This window comes from Sinocyclocheilus rhinocerous, unplaced genomic scaffold, assembly GCF_001515625.1.
Source record: "Sinocyclocheilus rhinocerous isolate Xijiao unplaced genomic scaffold, SAMN03320098_v1.1 scaffold481, whole genome shotgun sequence".
Taxonomy (NCBI): Eukaryota; Metazoa; Chordata; class Actinopteri; order Cypriniformes; family Cyprinidae; genus Sinocyclocheilus; species Sinocyclocheilus rhinocerous.
This window is the reverse complement of record NW_015657695.1, coordinates 1050096-1069483: the sequence shown is the minus strand read 5'-3', so window position 1 is coordinate 1069483 and position 19388 is coordinate 1050096. Positions and strand designations below refer to the sequence as shown.

General features: G+C 36.4%; 1 protein-coding gene across 1 annotated transcript; it reads left to right on the top strand.

The window, feature by feature from the left end:
• The first annotated feature begins 616 nt into the window (after positions 1 to 616).
• LOC107721514 (cytokine receptor-like factor 3) lies at positions 617 to 19307 on the top strand. Its single transcript, XM_016529576.1, has 9 exons — positions 617 to 695; positions 4943 to 5071; positions 10525 to 10732; positions 12029 to 12116; positions 14717 to 14894; positions 14980 to 15202; positions 15497 to 15635; positions 15880 to 15992; positions 17871 to 19307. The coding sequence occupies exons 2-9, from the start codon at positions 4955 to 4957 to the stop codon at positions 18137 to 18139; spliced, it is 1335 nt and encodes a 444-aa protein (XP_016385062.1). The 5' UTR covers positions 617 to 695; positions 4943 to 4954; the 3' UTR covers positions 18140 to 19307.
• The last annotated feature ends 81 nt before the right edge of the window (positions 19308 to 19388 follow it).

Here is a 19388-nt window from a genome sequence, read left to right as displayed (position 1 = left end):
AATAATTACATATTCACATAGCCTACATGCCAACCATTTAGACTTACTCTCTTTTCACGTAGGCAATATAATTTTTCACAAGATTCCAAATCTTATATATTATTTATTTAATATCAAATAAAGAAAATATAAAAGTAATATTTTTAAAAAATTTTAAATGGTAGTTTTGCGTACCAAACTCTAGATAGCAGCCTATATTTTGCATGAGAAATAACATAATAACTAGGCACTATAATCTAAACAGTAGCTAAACAGTCTTCTCTCATATTCACAGTAAGTTTTGTATTCCGCATTGTGACAACGTTGGTTGTAAATGTTCGTTCTGAATGTCTTGGGATTTGATACTGTTGTTCACAACCAATAAACATCTGTGTATTAAGTAACAGCTCTTATTTTGTGAGCAACACAAAGTTGCCTTCACTTGTTGTTCGACGCCAAAAGACCTCTAGGCTGACGCCCTGGTGCGCTTTGGGTTTTTAACAAAAGATAGGGCGGGGTTAAGTGAGGTTTAATCATCTGATTGGCTAGAACTGACAGCAAACAGGAGGAAAACACAGCAATGCGGCATCTGATTGGATGACAGGTTTGTATCAAAGTGAAAATATGTGCCTCCAGCTCTTTACTGTTGCCGCCAGGGCGTCAATGGCGGAACTCCGCGGCAGAAGTTAATATGACACAAGACAGGATCGCATAAGGTAACACAGCAAAAAAAATCGCTTAATAATAGCTCATGTTTTTGTTACAGTTTATTTTTCAGTGCTAAATTAGAGATGCTGTCTGTTCGTGAGCAGGTTTATGGGTGAAGCGGTTTGAAGAGCTTATTGTAAAACTGATGAGTTTAAAGTGATGAATGTTGGTGTGGCGATCCTCGTAGAAGAGCCCCACGAACTGCTGCTTTTTGAGTTTGAAAATAATTGTTACAGGTTTTAGTTGTTTTTTTTAGGTAACTGATATTGATATTTAATATTTAAATATTTGCACTGCTCTTCTCTCATCTGCCTTTCATTTCTACTGTTTTGGACATGTGTAAACATGTTGAGTGTGCACGATGCATCAGTATGGCCCATAGAGAATTACTGCACTTTACATAACTGTTCTGTTATGCTTGGATTGGACCAAAAGAGGAATACATGTTTTTATGTAAGACCATAACTGTAAAGCTGATGGGCAGCAGAATGCAAAAGACCTCTGATAGTTTATAAACACTTTTGTTTGTTTAAATGCATCTTATGTGTTTCATCTTAATAGAAGGGCCCTTTAAACCATGACCATTATCAGTGAACGGTCACAGATTGTGAAGCAGGACACATGATCCTTAAATCAGAGACATCTCACACTGGAATTCCCAACATTGTCTTTTGGCAGCAGATTTTTTTTTTGCCTTTGAATCTAGGTCATTCGTGTCCCTCTGACAGTTAGCCAGTCCTCTGCTGTTCTCCCTGATGAATTCACTTGTGGGAAAGGATTCTGGAAGAGCAATAGATAAAGTAATTGCTTGTCTTAATGCTCTTTGCCTAGATTACAAACCCCAGTCTGGATGAGATCCCTGCTGCTAAATCAGAGGATTAGACTGTGATTTTGGAGAACCCCTCCCTTTGCCTTGATTATGAAATGTCAAAATGTTATAAATATGCCCCTGCTGCAACTCATAACATTTTTTAGGCATTGATCATAAGGTAGATGATTGTGGAAACTTACAGGCTTGTTGGTGCAGGTCACATTTTGTTATTTAGGTTTCTCTCTCACAGGTGTATAGATGAAAGGGTGTTTTTGAGAATTAAGCACAGGTTCATTCTCTGCTCTGGTGCACTAAGGTCAGCATCTTTGTGTTAAACAAAGGTAAACTGAATAGCTTGCTGCCAATCCACCTGTCCGGTATTCGTGTTCACTTACACGCATAAACAAATAGGCAGCTGTTCTCTCCTGCACAATGACACCAGTGTTACACAGGCACTATTGTACAGAAGTTGAGTTGAAGTTTTAGTTCAGGGTAGTGTCTATGAGTAGGTTCAGTCATGCTTGTGAATTTAAGCCACATGGGCACATATAAGGAAAGTGCAGTTGCTTTCACTACATCTTAAACGGAAGTGGTTTCATTGTAGCATGCTAGCCTTAAAACAGATCCACTGATCAGTAAAGACGTGAGAGCTGTTTATTAACATAATACTTTTTAATGCAAATATGTTTTTGCTTCAAGATCCAGATTTTACATCAAGTGATATATACCCAATATAGTAGATTTATTTATTGTACAAGAGTGAACAAAAATGTTAACTTATTAATAGGGCTGCACCGATACCGATACTGGTATCGGTATCGGGCCCGATACTGAGCTCCTGTACTCGTACTCGTTAAAATGCCCAGATACCAAACGCCGATACCACACAGCATGTGATAAGTGCCATATTCAGACAATGAATATTAAATTAAAGATGATGTACCATAGAGCAAAAAAATGAACAGTAAAATTAACAAAAACTTGTAAAATACATTTTAATGGGCATAATTAAGTGTGAAAATAACCGAAGGATATACAGTCAAACCAAAAATTATTCAGAGACCAGATATAATTTTTGATATTTTTTTACTAGTGGGTGCAGGACACTATAGTTCATTTATGTAAGTGAGGATAGCAAAATAAAGTAAATGTGACACATCATACCCAAAAATTCTTCATACAGTGGACTACCAGTAAAATGTATACAAATTTGTGTCCAAAAATTATTCAGACCGAGTCTGGGAAAAAAACTGAAGTTGAGGTTTTCATGAAGCTGGGTGACAGCATGCCCAGGAGACTACAGGCTGTCATTGAGGCTAAGGGTTGCCCAACTAAGTATTGATAGTTGTGTAAATACTGTCATACTAACAGCTGTCTGAATATTTTTTGGTTGATTGTAATCTATTACATACCTTTCTATCAAAGTTATCTGACATTATCAAGCTGAATTTGTTCTGACTCCGTTTAACTGAGTTCTTGTTATATTTTATTACCATTTTCTAAACTATAGCGAATAAACTGTGATAATGTGAAAAATTTTGAAGGTGTCTGAATAAATTTTGGTTTGACTGTATCTATTTGATAAATGAAGTTAACCAACTAACATTATACATACTCTTTTGGTTTCTGTACCTAATATTTAAAAAATTTACAAATGCAATAAAAATATTGGTATCGGTACTCGGTATCGGCAAGTACCAAAAATAAAAGTATCGGTATCGGGCGAGTACTGAAAAAAGTGGTATCGGTGCATCCCTACTTATTAATATTAGCACGAGCTGCAAAATTATTAGCTGAGTTTGCTAAATCAGAAAATGAACCTCTTAAATGCAAAAACAACAGCAGAAATGTGATTTACCCAGCCTAAAGACCTATTCAGACCAAGAATAACAACTAGGCTATAACAAATTATATATATTAGCATCCACACCAAAGCATGACAACGTTGTGTTTATTATAAGCGTGTGCTGCAGTTATGACGTCTGCCTCTTTAAATGCTCAAGCTTCTGATTCATTAGATGGAAAAATCGTTCAAAAAATGTTTAAAAAACATTGATCATACACTCTCAGAAAAAAAAGGTACAAAAGCTGTCACTGGGGCGACACCTTTTCAAAAGGTACACTTTTGTACCTTTTAGGCGCTAATATGTACCTTTAAGTTGCCAGCATCAGCCCTTTAGGTACAAACGTGTACCTTTTGAAAAGGTACTGCCCCAGTGACAGCTTTTGTACCTTTTTTTCTGAAACTGTATGTGTTTTATCATTATAGTTGTGTTATAGTTGTGGTTCGTTATCGTCCTTGGTGTGACAGAGCAAACACTAGGTAAAATATTTTTAAAGAATTATTAGCCATATTTGCCGGTGACAGATGAATTTGCACCAAAATACCGTAAAGTTTGTTTGGACACATAGCCTTTCGATGTTAACATGGAAAGGCTATATTTTACATATTATTTTAAAAGTATGTATGCTTAGTTGCATTTTAATATTGACTTTTAGCATTGGTTTTGTTCTCTGTTGTTCTAGACCCTATCAGAATAGATCTGTGTATCATTTCTGTGTTGTTCACACATTTGTTATCTAAACCTGAACTAGCACACAAACAGCAGGCACAGCAGTTTGTCGAGTGTCACAGATTGATGTCATCCTATCAAAAACCGTGGCTCTCACACTGTTGTGCTGCTCTTTGACTCACTGCTTCAATTTAGTAGTGTGAGTTTATAGCACACACATCTCATCAGGTCTTGTGATTCATTTCCATGACTCCTGTGATTTTGCACAGTTGACATGGATGTGGTTTCTCAAGGTTATAGTGTCTGAGCCTTTTAGTCATAACTATACTCGACTGCATCATCCTCTTCAACAGATAAGGCTGTGAATGCGTTGTTATGATTCAAAACACGCTTCCTCACATCCACATGACATGGAAACGATGGCCTGATGGTTTCATAAAGTTGCTGTTAAAGGGGTCCTATTATGCTTTTTCACTTTTTCAACTTTAGTTAGTCTGTAATGTTGCTGTTTGAGCATAAAAAAGATCTGCAAAGTTACAAAACTCAGTCCACTTCAAAAGGAGATGTAATAATGTAAAATATGTGAAAAATAATGTGTTTATCGAACAACCTAGTATGAGAGCCTGTTCTAGTACACCCCCAAAACAAAATCAAGACTTTGTAAAAGAGCATAATAGGACCCCTTTAAATTGTTTATGAGCATGAAGAACAGCCTCTGTTTTTTGGCCTTTGTGGAATTTCATACTCCTGTTATTATTATTTTAGCTTTGTTAGCGAGACATTTTCCGAAATAGGCGTGTTTTGGTTTCAGCCTTTCTCTCAAATGCTTTCTAATCCCATAAATGATAAATCCAGTCAAAGTAAAGGTTATCTCTATCAGTGGAAATGTTTTCCTACACTTTACTTTACCTTGATATTTGTGCATTTGCAGAGGTCAGCAAGGATGTCAATAGAGGCAGAGGCGTTGCTGCAGGAGGCAAAGGAGAGCATTGAAGCAGCCCAAAACTACAGAAGCGAGCTACAGCAGAGACTGCATGGACTCAGCCAGGCACGCAAACAGGTACGGCCGTGACTCTCTGCACTGCTACCGGAAGAATAAATAGGTTTCCAACAGCAAACAATGTGTCAGTCCACACAGAAACTGCTGTGCAACGTGACACAATAACAGCCAATCCGAAAATATTTTATATATATGGTATGTTATATTTCACAGTGGGTGGAGCAGCCCAGGGTGACACTGCAGAAATCAGGGTTGGCCAAAATTCAGAATTTAAGAACTGGCTATATTTCAATTCATAAGTTGAAGTTGAATTTAACTGGTGACACCTTACAGAAAGCTGTATTGGAATTGGAAGTTGAATTTACCACCTAAATTATAATTTTGTGAAATTCAACTGGTAATCTGGGAAATGTAATGTTATTCCACCTTGGTCTTTAAATTTAAAATTGTGTAGTTATTTTAGTATTATTTATATAATAATATTTATCAATATTTTAAGTTAGATTTATTTTTTGCAAATTTTGTTTCATTTCAGCTTTATTTCATTTAACAAAAACTACTACTCAATAGTTTTAGCTAGTTCTGGGCAACGATTAATCGCATCCAAAATAAAAGTTTGTGTTTATATAATATGTGTGTGTGCTGTGTATATTTATTATGTATATATAGAGATATACACACATACAGTATATATTTTGAAAATATTGACATGTATTTACATGTATATATTTACATTCATTTAATTTATATATACATAACAAATATACACAGCACACACACATATATTATATAAACACAAACCTTTATTTTGGATGCAATTAATCGCGATTAATCGTTGCCCAGCACTAGTTTTAACAATAACACTAAAAATATGCTGTGAAATGTATTAAATACAATAAAATATGGCTATTTGTATAAATTAAATATTACATCCATCCATCCATTCTCTTTTGCTTAACCCTTGTCTCAGTCATGGCTGGCTACGATAAAAACAGATTTACATGGAAGAGATCGCCGTTTTCTCTTTATCTCATCCCGTCTGGTTAGGACACATTGTTCCAGTCAAGCCAAACCCATGGAGACAGTGATGAAATTGCTATTGATCTCACCCAGCATGCACTGTTGCCTAAAATAATACAACAACATCATCAAACACACTGTAAAAAACACCAGAAACATTTCAGCTTCACAAAGGTAGTGGTTCCCTACACAGTACCCAAATAAAGTGACATATGTGGGTGTTTTTGAGAGAGCGAGGGTAAATGATACTCCCGCGGTCTCGCTGAAGTGAGTCGGATCCTCTGTGCCAGGAAGCCTGTTGGTCAGCACAGAAGGGCTGTTCATGCCGCACGTCTCCCGGGGTGGCTGTAGGATGTAAAGCCGGCCTGCTGCTCGCTGTTATCTTCAGACTTGGCTTCTGGCATCTTACCCAACTTCCTCCTCCCCCCACCTCCCAGAATGCCTCATTCAGAGCGTAAACAAGGCTGTAATTTCCTGCTCTTCATATGAGACAGTCAACTCGGAGAATGGTTAAGCTCTTGCACCTCACATCCTGCTCAGGACAGAGAATTAAACCAAACTTTTAGGATCATTGACTAGTGATTGCGTGACGCCCCGCGGTACTGTGATTAACCTCACAGCGTGTGCAGCTGTCTGAGGGAGATCCCATATGTGCATCCCATCTGATATGATTATATCACATGCTCCGTTATTCACAGCAAGGACACAACATTTGTGGTCAAACTACATTTTTTTCTGCATGAGTAGAACTACTACCAGCTTCCAGTTGAAGAGGCTCTTCTGTGTTGAGATTTTTAATATATTAAAAGAACTGAAGCTTCCTGGTCAGTGGTTGAGTTTGATGTTGTATCCGTTTCTAGTCTACTTCCTCTTTAAATGTGACTCTAGGTCTCAGCCACAGAGGCTTCCTTAAAGGGGTCATATGATGCTGCTAAAAAGAACATGTGTGGCTAACTCTTAACTTTTATAAAGAATATCTCTTTGGATTTGAGACTTTAGTCTTTGCAACTTTACAGATCTTCTTTATGCACCAAGAGCTTGTAACACTCTAAAGAGAAAGGAAAAAATGAAATCGCATCATATGACCCCTTTAAAACCTACAAATGGCCTCTGTTTCCCAAAGCCTGTCATCCACTAGCCAGAGCATGGGAAATACATACTATGGTGCGTTTGATCTAAAACTGCATATGCATGTTCAGGTCCAAATCAATATGAAAGTATCCTGATGTTTTACTTCACATTACAGTATTAATATTTTCTCTGAATTATCTCTGAATTAAAAATCTCTGAATTAAAAAAATATATATTTTCAATGACACTTTTTAAATGGATTATTATTATTATTATTATTATTATTTAAAAAATAATTTATCCAGTTTAGGGACTACAGATTAAATGCAACTCTGTAGCTAGATGTTCTCTCTGTAGGTTTTGAATTTTTTTTCTTTAGAGATTTGCTATGCAGTAAACAAGCATGATTTTGGGCTTTAATGGGAAGGTAAAATGGCTGTTGCAGTTATTTGAATTTGAACAATATCCAAACTCAGAACAGGCTAAGAATATAATTTTGAACCATATTAAACTAAACAAAGAATTACAAGAATATTATTCTACTTTGACCCAGATATCAGTATATCTGGCCAAGTCCCTGCTGATTCCCACCCATAGTGTCCATGTGTGCATCTGACATTATACATTTGCTCTAAAGAGTTCTGTAGGATTGTACGGACTTCACCTTTTCCCAGAGATCCAGCACTTTTGGGCTAAGCCTAAACATCCTGTGATGGGAGTCAGCACTTGTAGTCACCCCCCCAAAAAACCCAAAGCAGCAGAGCCCCGAGATCCTGCCTCCACCCTCCACATAAACCTTCAGCGCATTGTCACGAATAACAATATTTAGGCAGAGGATTCTGTCCTGGCTCGAAATGTTCCGATTGATCCTGATAAGACTTCAACGTATGAGGAACGATGCACGTCTCTGGACAGAAGCATTTCCTGCATCAGCTGCAAACAAAGCGAAGCCTGGACCTTTCCACTAATGTTGATTAATAACACCATCTCTTTTGATGTTCAGGTCCAAATCAATATGAAAGTATCCTGATGTTTTACTTCACATTACAGTATTAATATTTTCTCTGAATTATCTCTGAATTAAAAATCTCTGAATTAAAAAAATATATATTTTCAATGACACTTTTTAAATGGATTATTATTATTATTATTATTATTATTTAAAAAATAATTTATCCAGTTTAGGGACTACAGATTAAATGCAACTCTGTAGCTAGATGTTCTCTCTGTAGTGTCACTACTGTATTGATATTATCTCTATATTATCTCTAAAAATCTAGATTTTTAGTTACACTTTTTAAATGTAATTGTATTATTAGTATTAGTATTATTTTAATATGGCTCAGGTTTACAGATTAAATGTAACTGTAGATAGATATTCTCTATTTACATTTTTCCATTATTATTATTATTATTAGTTCTAGTAGTAGTAGTAGTAGTACTGAAGATGAAACTTAGCACTGCACCTAATTTTGGGCAGCCATGGACTGTTGATAATGCATATTAAATAAATTAATAATAATAATTAACATATATATATATATCTGTCTTGTGTCCAAGTGAAAAAAAGTGACATTATAATATATAATTTATAATATAATATATATATAATTTTATATCAAAAAACCCAAAGCAGCAGAGCCCCGAGATCCTGCCTCCACCCTCCACATAAACCTTCAGCGCATTGTCACGAATAACAATATTTAGGCAGAGGATTCTGTCCTGGCTCGAAATGTTCAGATTGATGCTGATAAGACTTCAACGTATGAGGAATGATGCACGTCTCTGGACAGAAGCATTTCCTGCATCAGCTGCAAACAAAGCGAAGCCTGGACCTTTCCACTAATGTTGATTAATAACACCATCTCTTTTGGGTTTCATCCATTTATCCTGCACCACTTTATCGGTGTTATTTTAGACTCTCTTCCCACTTCCTGGACGACAGGGTGTTATCTCTACCTACACACACTGTGACGGCAGTCTGTCGAGTTCCATGGTGCAAATCCTCAACACGTTTGCACTGCGGTCTGTTGTGTGTGTTTCTGTCAACATGCTTTTGCCCAGGGCTGCATTGCGTTTCACTGATTATAAGGGAATTAGATTTTTCCTCGTTCCAGAAATATGACTCAAGGAATTCTTAAAATTACAGAGCGTAATTTTGCTTTTAACATCTCCTTTTATGTCAGTGTGAAGAGTGCTTGTGTGTGATAGTTCACTAGGTTTTAAACTATAGTGTACTGGGCAATAATTCAGTTGAAGCATGTATCAATGAACATACAAATGTTCATTGATAATGTGGCATTGACAAGCCCAAGCTAACCTTCTTTTGCAAGCGCAAGTTTCATGCTCACAAGAGGAACTGTTTTTTTTTTTGTTTTTTTTTTACACTGAAAACCGCCAGGCTTCCTGTCACTCTTGGCTCCATTTTGCGGAAGGTGAAGCAGTTAGTCTGAAAGATGCATCAAGAAATTTGAAATGTGCCATTCACTTCACCACTTCCGCTTTCAGACCTACACTTCATAAACAAAACTAGACAGTGGCACATTTACGTGACTTACACAGATGACTAAATGTACACTTTTACATTTATGAATAAATTGGTTGATTTGGTGTTACAGTATTTGTATTCTATAACAGTAGAATTGTATTTTGCATTCACATTTATTATGGGTTTATTATGTAGTTATCTGCTTGTTTTTTTAATACTCAGTCTCTATTCAGAGAGGACTAATTTCCTCTGACGTGTTAAATTTATACAGTACTTTATTTTAATCCTGTAGGAATTGAGTAACTTTTTCCTCACATAACCTTTATAAAAATATACATAGTGCACATAACCTAATGGTTTTCAGCTAACATCATGGGATCAGTTAGTACTTTCATTCTTCAAGAACGCATTAAATTGATCAAAATTGACAATAATGTTATAAAGTATTTCTGTTTTAAATAAATGCTGTTCTTTTGAACTGTCTATTAATGAATAAATCCTCATAAATTTCCACAAAAAATATTAAGCAGCACATCTGTTTTCAACATTGATAATAATAAGAAATGTTTCTTGAGCAGCAAATGAGGATATTAGAATGACTTCTGAAGAATCATGTGACGCTGAAGACTGGAGTAATGACTGCTGAAAATTCACACTTTTTCATTTACTGTAATTTACCAGTTATGAAATTACAGGCCATTACAGACCACATCTGTCAATCATTGGAATTCAAACATTGTTTAGAAAAAAAAGTCCTGTCTGAATGTTCTAGATTGAAGTTACTTCTTAAAATCAGGGTCAAAATCTCTTTTTAGCCTGTGGTTTGAGGAAATGTGCATTTATCAAGCTTTACAGAGGAAATGTTTTCCTGAACTGTCCTCAAAATCTCAATGCAATGGAGACAGTTGTATGTAAATGTTGTGTGTTCTTTCAGGTGCGGGGCAGTGCCAGTCAGACACGCGAGGCTCTGCAGCGGCACTTCCAGGAGCTGCAGACAGCAGTGAGTCGACTGCTGACCGAGAGGCTGAACGCTCTGCTGCAAGAGGTCGACAACATCGAGCTGGACAGTGTCAGTCCCTTAGATGACTGTCAGAAGCTCATTGAGCATGGAGTCAGCACAGCTGATGAGCTGCTCCGAGAGGGTGAGTCTGTCAGATCAATGGAAGGGAGACTGGCCGGTCATTGCTCGGGCTACAGTTATTCTTCGACTACAGTCACACTAATCTGATTATCTGATTTCATGGAAGTAAAAAAGTATGTAAAGACCATCATTTGTTATGAGAAGGTATTAATCAGATCAGAAAATTAGATTTAGCCTTGTGCAAAACAAGGATCAGCTATGTCAGCTTGTAGGACTATGTCAGTGGCACGATAAATAGTCGAATAGCAGCAATTTGATTATCTGAAAGTATCTAATCAAACTGTGTGAAAATGTGGCTATTCAAGGCTCAGCGATAAAGATGGCTTAAAAGGTTAGTTCATCCAAAAATTAAAATTCTGTCATTAATTACTCACCCTCATGTCAGTACCACGACTCATGCGTGAGAAGAGAGGAAATTGTTGAATAAAGTTTTCTTTGCGCACAAAAAGGACTTCTCGTAGCTTCATAACATTACGGTTGGACCACTGATGTCACATGGACTATTTTAATGATGTCTTTACTACCTTTCTGGGCCTTGAACGTGTTAGTTGCATTGCTGTCTATGGAGGGTCAGAAAGCTCTCAGATTTCATCAAAAATATCTTAATTTGTGTTCCCAAGATGAACGAAGGTCTTATGGCATGAGGGTGAGTAATTAATGACAGAATTTTCATTTTTGGGTGAACTAACCCTTTAATGCTCTGAGCCAATGTAAAAGAGTTTGTCAATATTTATTTTTTTATTTAATCAACAAAATAATGAATTATTTGTTTGATGTTGATTTTTTTTTTTAAAGAAAATTTAATTAATGCATTTAATACATTTATGTTGCTAAAAATTTAATTAATTTATTCATATATTTTTTTTTATAAAAAAAAATAATAATAATAAAATAAAATAAAATAATAATAATAATAATAATAATAATAATAATAATAATAAAAAATATATATATATAAATATATATATACACACATACATATATATATATATATATATACACGTTTTTGCTGTAGGGTCATTGAAAGTATTAACAGGGCAAGTACAAATGTGAACCTACTGGCTCACATGGACTGGCAGAAAGATGAGCCCTGCCATTTGGATAATTGCCAGCTATTAAATTGTTGGCTGATTAACTTTTGAAGTGTTTAACAGTTTAACACAAACAGTGCTAAAACCATACAACATCCTGGTTGCTGTAATTTCCTCTAGAGCTCATTTGATTATATTTGCTACAGTTTGATTTTTACTGCCCCTAACGTTCAGTTATAAATATAATAATATGACTGTCCCTTCAGGGGAGGCTGCCATCCGCTGTGGCATAAATGAGAAGGAGGACAAGCTGGGCAGCTTCACTAAGAAAGCCCTGCAGATCCAGTTGGACAGGTGAGGAGCACACGGACTCATTCACTTAACAAACCTCAGTTGGGCCAGTGAACGGAGAAGAGTTTGATATCAAACTATCACTCTCAATACTTTAATACTCATTTTGTCATTTAAGCCTCATTATAAGAGAAGAAATACAACAGGAAATAATAATGACTCATCACTCAGTTTGTGAAAAAGACTGAGAAACGTGTTCACGGTAACATACAAAACACTGCAGTTTTTTCATCTACTGCTTTGAATGCTCAAGCTCTTTAAAGTCAGGTGGATTCTGATTGGCTGTCATTGCTTTTATAGTTTGTCGTATTCCCTCTTCACATAGAATTAGAATGAAGAAACTTAACAGTTTTTGTTATAGTTATTGGCCTTGGTGTGAACAGGCCTTAATAAGATCTCCTTTAAGGCTGAAGGAGGATCTTTGTGTTTGGATGGTTTTAAACGTTAATGTGTTATCATGAGACTAGTGTGATGCCTTGCATGCTGACTTTGTCTGCAAAAAAGTTGTTCAGATTTGTTTTAATAATTTTTACAATAACTTTTGCATAATATCCACAAAAGGAGAGCACAAAGGAACTTGACACAACTCTATGTAAAGAACTGTTAAATGGGGCAAATCATGAATAAGTTGTTTAATTTGAATTCATAGATTTGGGAAAATACACGCTGCGCATTTCTGGTTTTAAACTCCATGAAAATTACATAAAATAGCCAACAATAAAATAAAATAAAAGAACAAAATACATAATATTAAAAAAATAAATTAATAATAATAATAATAATAATAATAGAGCTTTGCGCTTGACATGCAGGAGAAAAAAAAAGTAAATTGTGTGCACAATTTACTAATTCGTTCCTTCGTTTTAAATAAATTGTGCCCTTGATAATAATTCGTTCCTTCGTTTTAAATAAATTGTGCGCTTGATAATAATTTGTTCCCTCGTTTTAAATAAATTGTGCCCTTGATAATAATTAGTTCCTTCGTTTTAAATAAATTGTGCCCTTGATAATAATTTGTTCCCTCGTTTTAAATAAATTGTGCGCTTGATAATAATTTGTTCCTTCGTTTTAAATAAATTGTGTGCTTGATAATAATTAGTTCCTTCGTTTTAAATGAATTGTGTGCTTGATAATAATTCGTTCCCTCGTTTTAAATAAATTGTGCGCTTGATAATAATTTGTTCCTTCGTTTTAAATAAATTGTGTGCTTGATAATAATTTGTTCCTTCGTTTTAAATAAATTGTGTGCTTGATAATAATTTGTTCCTTCGTTTTAAATAAATTGTGCGCTTGATAATTAGTTCCCTCGTTTTAAATAAATTGTGCGCTTGATAATAATTCGTTCCCTCGTTTTAAATAAATTGTGCGCTCAATATAATAATCTTTTCCCTCGTTTTAAATTAATTGTGCGCTCAATATAATAATCTTTTCCCTCGTTTTAAATAAATTGTGCGCTCAATATAATAATCTTGTCCCTCGTTTTAAATAAATTGTGCGCTCAATATAATAATCTTGTCCCTTGTTTTAAATAAATTGTGCGCTCAATATAATAATCTTTTCCCTCGTTTTAAGTAAATTGTGTGCTTGATATAATTTGTGCTCTCATTTTAAGTGAATTTTAAGTGAATAGATGCTTTAATTGGGTTTTATTTTGAGTTGGGAATGAGTTATACACACATTCTCAAAAGCTTGCAGCATTGCATGGAATCATTTTAAGTGAGAAGCATCTACATCAGTTTATGAGAATGCGGACAGGAAATAGTACGAATTATTATTTCGTGCACAATTTACTCAAAACGAGAGAACGAATTAGTAAATTGTAGGGATGTAATGGTATTATCAATATCGTGGTATCGCGATATGAAAATTGTCTCGATATCATCGTGGTCACATGACGATATGAAATGATAGGCCTTCCGGGCAAAAAGTGTAGTTTTTTATATATATATATATATAAACTTCTTATTCTAACATAAAAGCTCTTTGAAGTTGTGTTTTGGTACATTATGCTTTGGCACAGAATCTTTCAAACAAACTAAAACAGAAACCACAATATGTCTTAATCGCTTCATCAAGTCTGTTTTCACTGCGTGTTTCAAAGCGAAGTGCGCACTTCGTTCAGGCGATCAGTTTTCCGCGTTCCTCGTTTATTGCATGTGCTGGGAGTTTAACTCACCTTTGGGAGCGCAGTGGCAACCAGTTATGCTTTATTTTCACGGCAGATAATTACAGCATTTCACTTTAAAATTTTCTTTTTTTTTTTCCAAGTCTTCATTTTTCTCTCTTTTTTACAATTTTTTTATATCACAATAAATATCGTACCGTGGACTTCATATTAAGATATTATCATATCGTGAGATTTTGATATGGTTACATCCCTAGTAAATTGTGTGCACGATTTAACTTTTTTATCCCTGCATGTCATGTGCGGGGCTCCATAAAAATAAACAAAATGAATACAAAAATTTGTCAGCATGTTTTGTGCTACTTTATTCAAACGTAGTTACTTGATGCGCCTTGTTTTAACCTTGCAGGAGGATTTGCCTAAGATTAATGTATAATCATGAACGGATACAGTATATGTAAAAACATGTTGTCGTCAGTCTGCCCGAGGTACCTGCGCTGGTGGACGTGCAGTGTCTGTCTGCGCAGCTGGACGACACTTTGCTGCATATGTTCCGGACACACGTGGCTCGGCACGGCAGCGTGGCCTCTCATCCGCCCGTCCAGATTGAGGAGCTGATGGAAAGACCGGGCGGTGTGCTGGTGCGCTGGTGTAAGGTGAGTCTAGCCTTCCCTGTTCGAGTCCATCAGACATTTTCAGCACCACATGACCCTCTTGGCAATGCCTACTGTTTGCGTGTAGGTGGACGATGACTTTACCCCGCAGGACTACCGGTTGCAGTACCGTCGCGGTAGCTCTTCTCAGTATGAGGACGCGTACATTGGAAAAGACACCGAGTTCCTGGTGCTCCATCTTGACCCGCACATCGACCACCTGTTTCGTGTGTGTGCCAGAGGAGAGGGCCGAACCGAATGGAGCCCATGGAGCATCCCGCAGACCGGCTACACCACACTCGCACCCCACGGTACAGACTCAACGAAACCTAGCATTCTAGATAGTTCACCCAAAAATGAAAATTCTGTCATTTACTCACCCTCAAGTAGTAGTTTTGGAAGTCAGTGGGGACCAGCTACTGTTTGGTTACCCACATTCTTCAAAATATCTTCTTTTATGTTCAACAGAAGAAGGAAATTCATACAGGTTTGGAACTACTTGAGGGTGAGTAAATGATGTACAAATTTCTGTGGAAATTCCTCATAAAGCACCTCCACGGAATGTGAACGTGTTTCATAAATGTTGTTTTATTGTGCGTTGACAGAATGGCTTCCAGGCGTGGATGGCTACATTTTAAGCAGTAGGAAGAACATCGCTATGCGCAATGACTCATCACCTGGTCACGGGGGTGTTCTGTACTCCAACTCCCCCTCATACTTCTGTGGCCAGACCCTCACCTTCAAGTACATCAGCTTTTCATTCTTCCTTATAGTCTCATAGCAAATCAAATGTGGGCTATATGAAAGTGGGATGCTATAAATAGGCTAAGATCATATTACACATATAGCAATTAATTATTTAAAAAACAACAGAGAGATGCAGAATCATCGCAAATAACATTTTTACAGTAACAAATATCAGCAGGCTTATCGTATGTCTCACTCGTTGTGTGTCTGATTTTTGGCTTTCTCGTTTGTTTGTTTGCAGGATCACAGCTGCTGGACAGACAGATAAGCGGGACAGTTTGGGTGTGTGCGCGGACAGCAGAACTGCCACAGACTCACTGCAGAGGGATCAGGCTGTCTGCATCTCCACTAATGGTATGAACAGGACAATATTGTTCAACTAACATAATATTTATACACCTTTTCAAGATGTTCAGTATATACATTTTTGTTCAAATGTTTGAGGTCGGTTAGCATTTTTTCATGTTTTTGAAAAAGTATCTTCTGCTCACCAAGGCTGCATTTATTGGCTTAAAAATACAGTAAAAACAGTAATATTATAAAAGAATTACAATTTAAAATGCATTTTTTCTATTTGAATATATTTGTACAAATTTTCCTGTGATAGCAAATCTGAATTTTCAGCAGCCATTACTCCAGTCTTCATCAATGTGTATCATTGTTGAAAGCAGTTGTGCTGCTTAAGGGGCCGTTCACATGTCGCGCCTAAAAACGCGTGGAAAACGCTAGGCACGCCGCTTTCTGCTTTTCCCCCAAAGCGTTCGGGCGCTTGCGCTCCGGAGGCATCTGTCGTTGCTAAGCAACTAGGGCTGAAACTATTACAAAAAATCATCGAGGCAAATTATGTGCTTCGGAGAATCGTCTAGTCCATTTACTAGGGATTTTTATATTTTCATGTTTACTTGATATTTCTTTACACAAAATCATCATTTCTATTCATTTCCCACTAATTTACGCGATCTGATGAGCATTAACTCATATTACGCGATCATATCTCTATGAATGAATGAATGAATGGCAGAGACGCGCGTTTTCCTTTACCACACACACACTAGCAGCATTAACTACACAGAGCCGTTGTTCACTGACGAGCTGCGCAAAAAATCGCGTGACTATGAACGGTTTTGCGCAGCTTGCCAGTGAACAACGGCTGTATGTAGTTAATGCTGCTCAATGTGGAAGCCCGCAGGTGATGGAGATTTACCGCTGATTACAGAAGCGGCTTTACTGACAAGATGCCCATTAAATATTGCATGCGATTTATCGTGCAGCCCTAATTAATATTAATAACTGTGAAAACTAAACCCATTTAGTGCATTTAATTGCCATATTACATTCAAAATACAAGTATATAAAAATCAATTTCAAATTACTTTAATTTTTCAAGATGCGCATTAAATAATCGCATGCGATTTATCGTGCAGCCCTAATATTAATATATGCAATTTCAGCAATAAAAATTTTCTAAAAATTGAAAATCGCTTGCAGTAGCTCTGCTACTAAATTTATTTAAAAATGGCCATCCCTGTAAAGCTATGATCAGCTGTTCCTTCATCTTGGCTGAGCTTTCAACGTTATGGGAAAGGATGAAGCTGATTGGTTGGTTCTTGTCACATGACCCACGGTGCGCTTGCGGCATTCTGAAAAGTTGAAATGTTTTTATCTCGATGCGGCGCGGACGCGCCTTGAAAATTTTGTCTACATTTGAAATGACGAACTTGAGCGCGCAAAAGGCCCGATATGTAAACGGATATTTTCTTTGAGATGGGGGAAACATCATTTTGATTTTAAAATGTCTTAAAGAAAAAAGTATAGTAAAATTCTAGAAATAATCAAGGCTTAAATTCCACAGTGTTAACTAAATGAACACAAGCCAAAATTATGTTATATATATATATATATATATATAATGTTATGTATAATCAGTTTAACAAAGCATAAGAAATATTAGGTACAGTAGGTAAGTATTAGTGTTTATTGCTAAAACAATTAAATAAACACTCACAGAGTGAGTCGCCTGGGAGATTTATGAGCAATGGCTCAAATTAATCCTTTGTTATCATTTTAAAATGATTCACTGAAATGGATAGTTTAAGCTGATTACAAGAAATTAACAGACTAACCCCACTTTGGCCATTGTAGTTTAAATCATTAAAAGTGTCTTTGAGGCACTGCTTACTCACCGACTGCAGGAAACATTAGTCAAGTCACCGTGTGCTTTCCATTTTCCAGGTGCCGTGTTTGTGAACGGAAAGGAGATGACCAACCAGCTACCAGCCATCACTGTTGGCTCTTCTGTGACCTTTGACATGGAAGTAGTCAACCTCTTTCCTGTGAGCAACAATAACAACCCCAGCGATGGTGGAAACTTCAAGCTGAGGGTGACGATTGGCTCAGGGAACAGGGAAGTGGTGTTTGATTGGCTGCTGGATCAGGTGGTGGACAGCCTTTTCTTTGGCTGCTCCTTCATGCACCCTGGATGGAAAGTGCTGGTGTTTTGATTGTTGCATGATGAAAGATCCAGTCTGCTGGAATTCAAGACCTCAAGTTTCTTTAATGTTATCAAACTTCCCAAGTGCTTACAGTGTTCAGATGTCACATTTACCCTTTTTCTTATTATCAGCACCACGTATCACTGCAGAATAACATTAGACTTTGTTTTGAGGTATGACGCCAGCCACTACTCTTTGACCTCATTACAGATGGACAGGTGTGGTATTTGCATAACAGTAAATATTTGCAAAAGAGACTGTTACATGTTTGAGGAGTCTAATAAAGTCTTTAGCAGCAGGTGTTAAGTTGCAACGCATGCTGGTCTGGTTTACCACAGAAAAGAATCTACTGTGAAGCATTCAGAGATCAAAGGCACTCAAAACTGCTCAAAAATGTAAAAAAAACGAACTAAACCAAAATGCTTTATAGCGAACAACGAAGCTGAATCTTTTACGCTCAGACAATCTTTTCTGCTTTTGAGTTTTCTCAAGTCAGAAGTGGAGAATGTATCCTTAGAACTTTTAGTCTGTTTAAACAGCTGAATGTCGTTTGATTTAGGACACAGTAACGTTTAGAGATGGCATATAACAACTAGTATTTAATTCTTGTTTGCCTGGTACTCCGTGCTCTCATTTAGAAAGTACTGTTTTTAATTTTTACATCACAGGGTAGTGTGTTTAACGTGTCAGCCCATTCATTCACAACTTCAGCAAAATAATACTGATCAGTAGATACCAATAGGTTTCCACAGAAATGTGATAATTCGCACTAAGCTTAAGTGTTGTGCCATTTTATGGTGATCTTTTTTTTTTATGTTCACATTTTTACATGCATACCTGTCTTACTGAACCACTTAATGTTTTTATCAGTTGGCTTACCTTACAGTAATGTTTATAATGCATTGGCTGGCGATTTCAGAGGAAAAACATTTGACAAAATGAGAGGACAAGCACCCAACTCGCACGTTCCTGAGATAAAACATCATTTACAAGGTACTATGTAATTCCTCACTGCAGAAGAGACCATTTGTAACTCTATGCAGATTAACCCATGAAAGATCTGATCTATACTATATTTATAAAACTGTGACCGTTTAATGTGTATTTTATTTTGTCTGTGCCTTTGCAGTACAGCTGTAAGAATACAACTGAACATTTGAGATTTAATAAATTGTTTGGCACATTTCAAAAAATCTTGATTTATTTTTATTTTATTTTTTTTGTAAATGTTTACTCGAAAGAAAAACATGAAAGATAA

Excerpts from the sequence above, each read along its gene's own strand:
- LOC107721514 (XM_016529576.1), top strand. The coding sequence starts at position 4,955 with ATGTCAATAGAGGCAGAGGCGTTGCTGCAGGAGGCAAAGGAGAGCATT. Across the intron at positions 15,203-15,496 it reads CACCACACTCGCACCCCACG|AATGGCTTCCAGGCGTGGAT; the intron begins GTACAGACTCAA and ends GTGCGTTGACAG. Across the intron at positions 15,993-17,870 it reads TGTCTGCATCTCCACTAATG|GTGCCGTGTTTGTGAACGGA; the intron begins GTATGAACAGGA and ends TCCATTTTCCAG.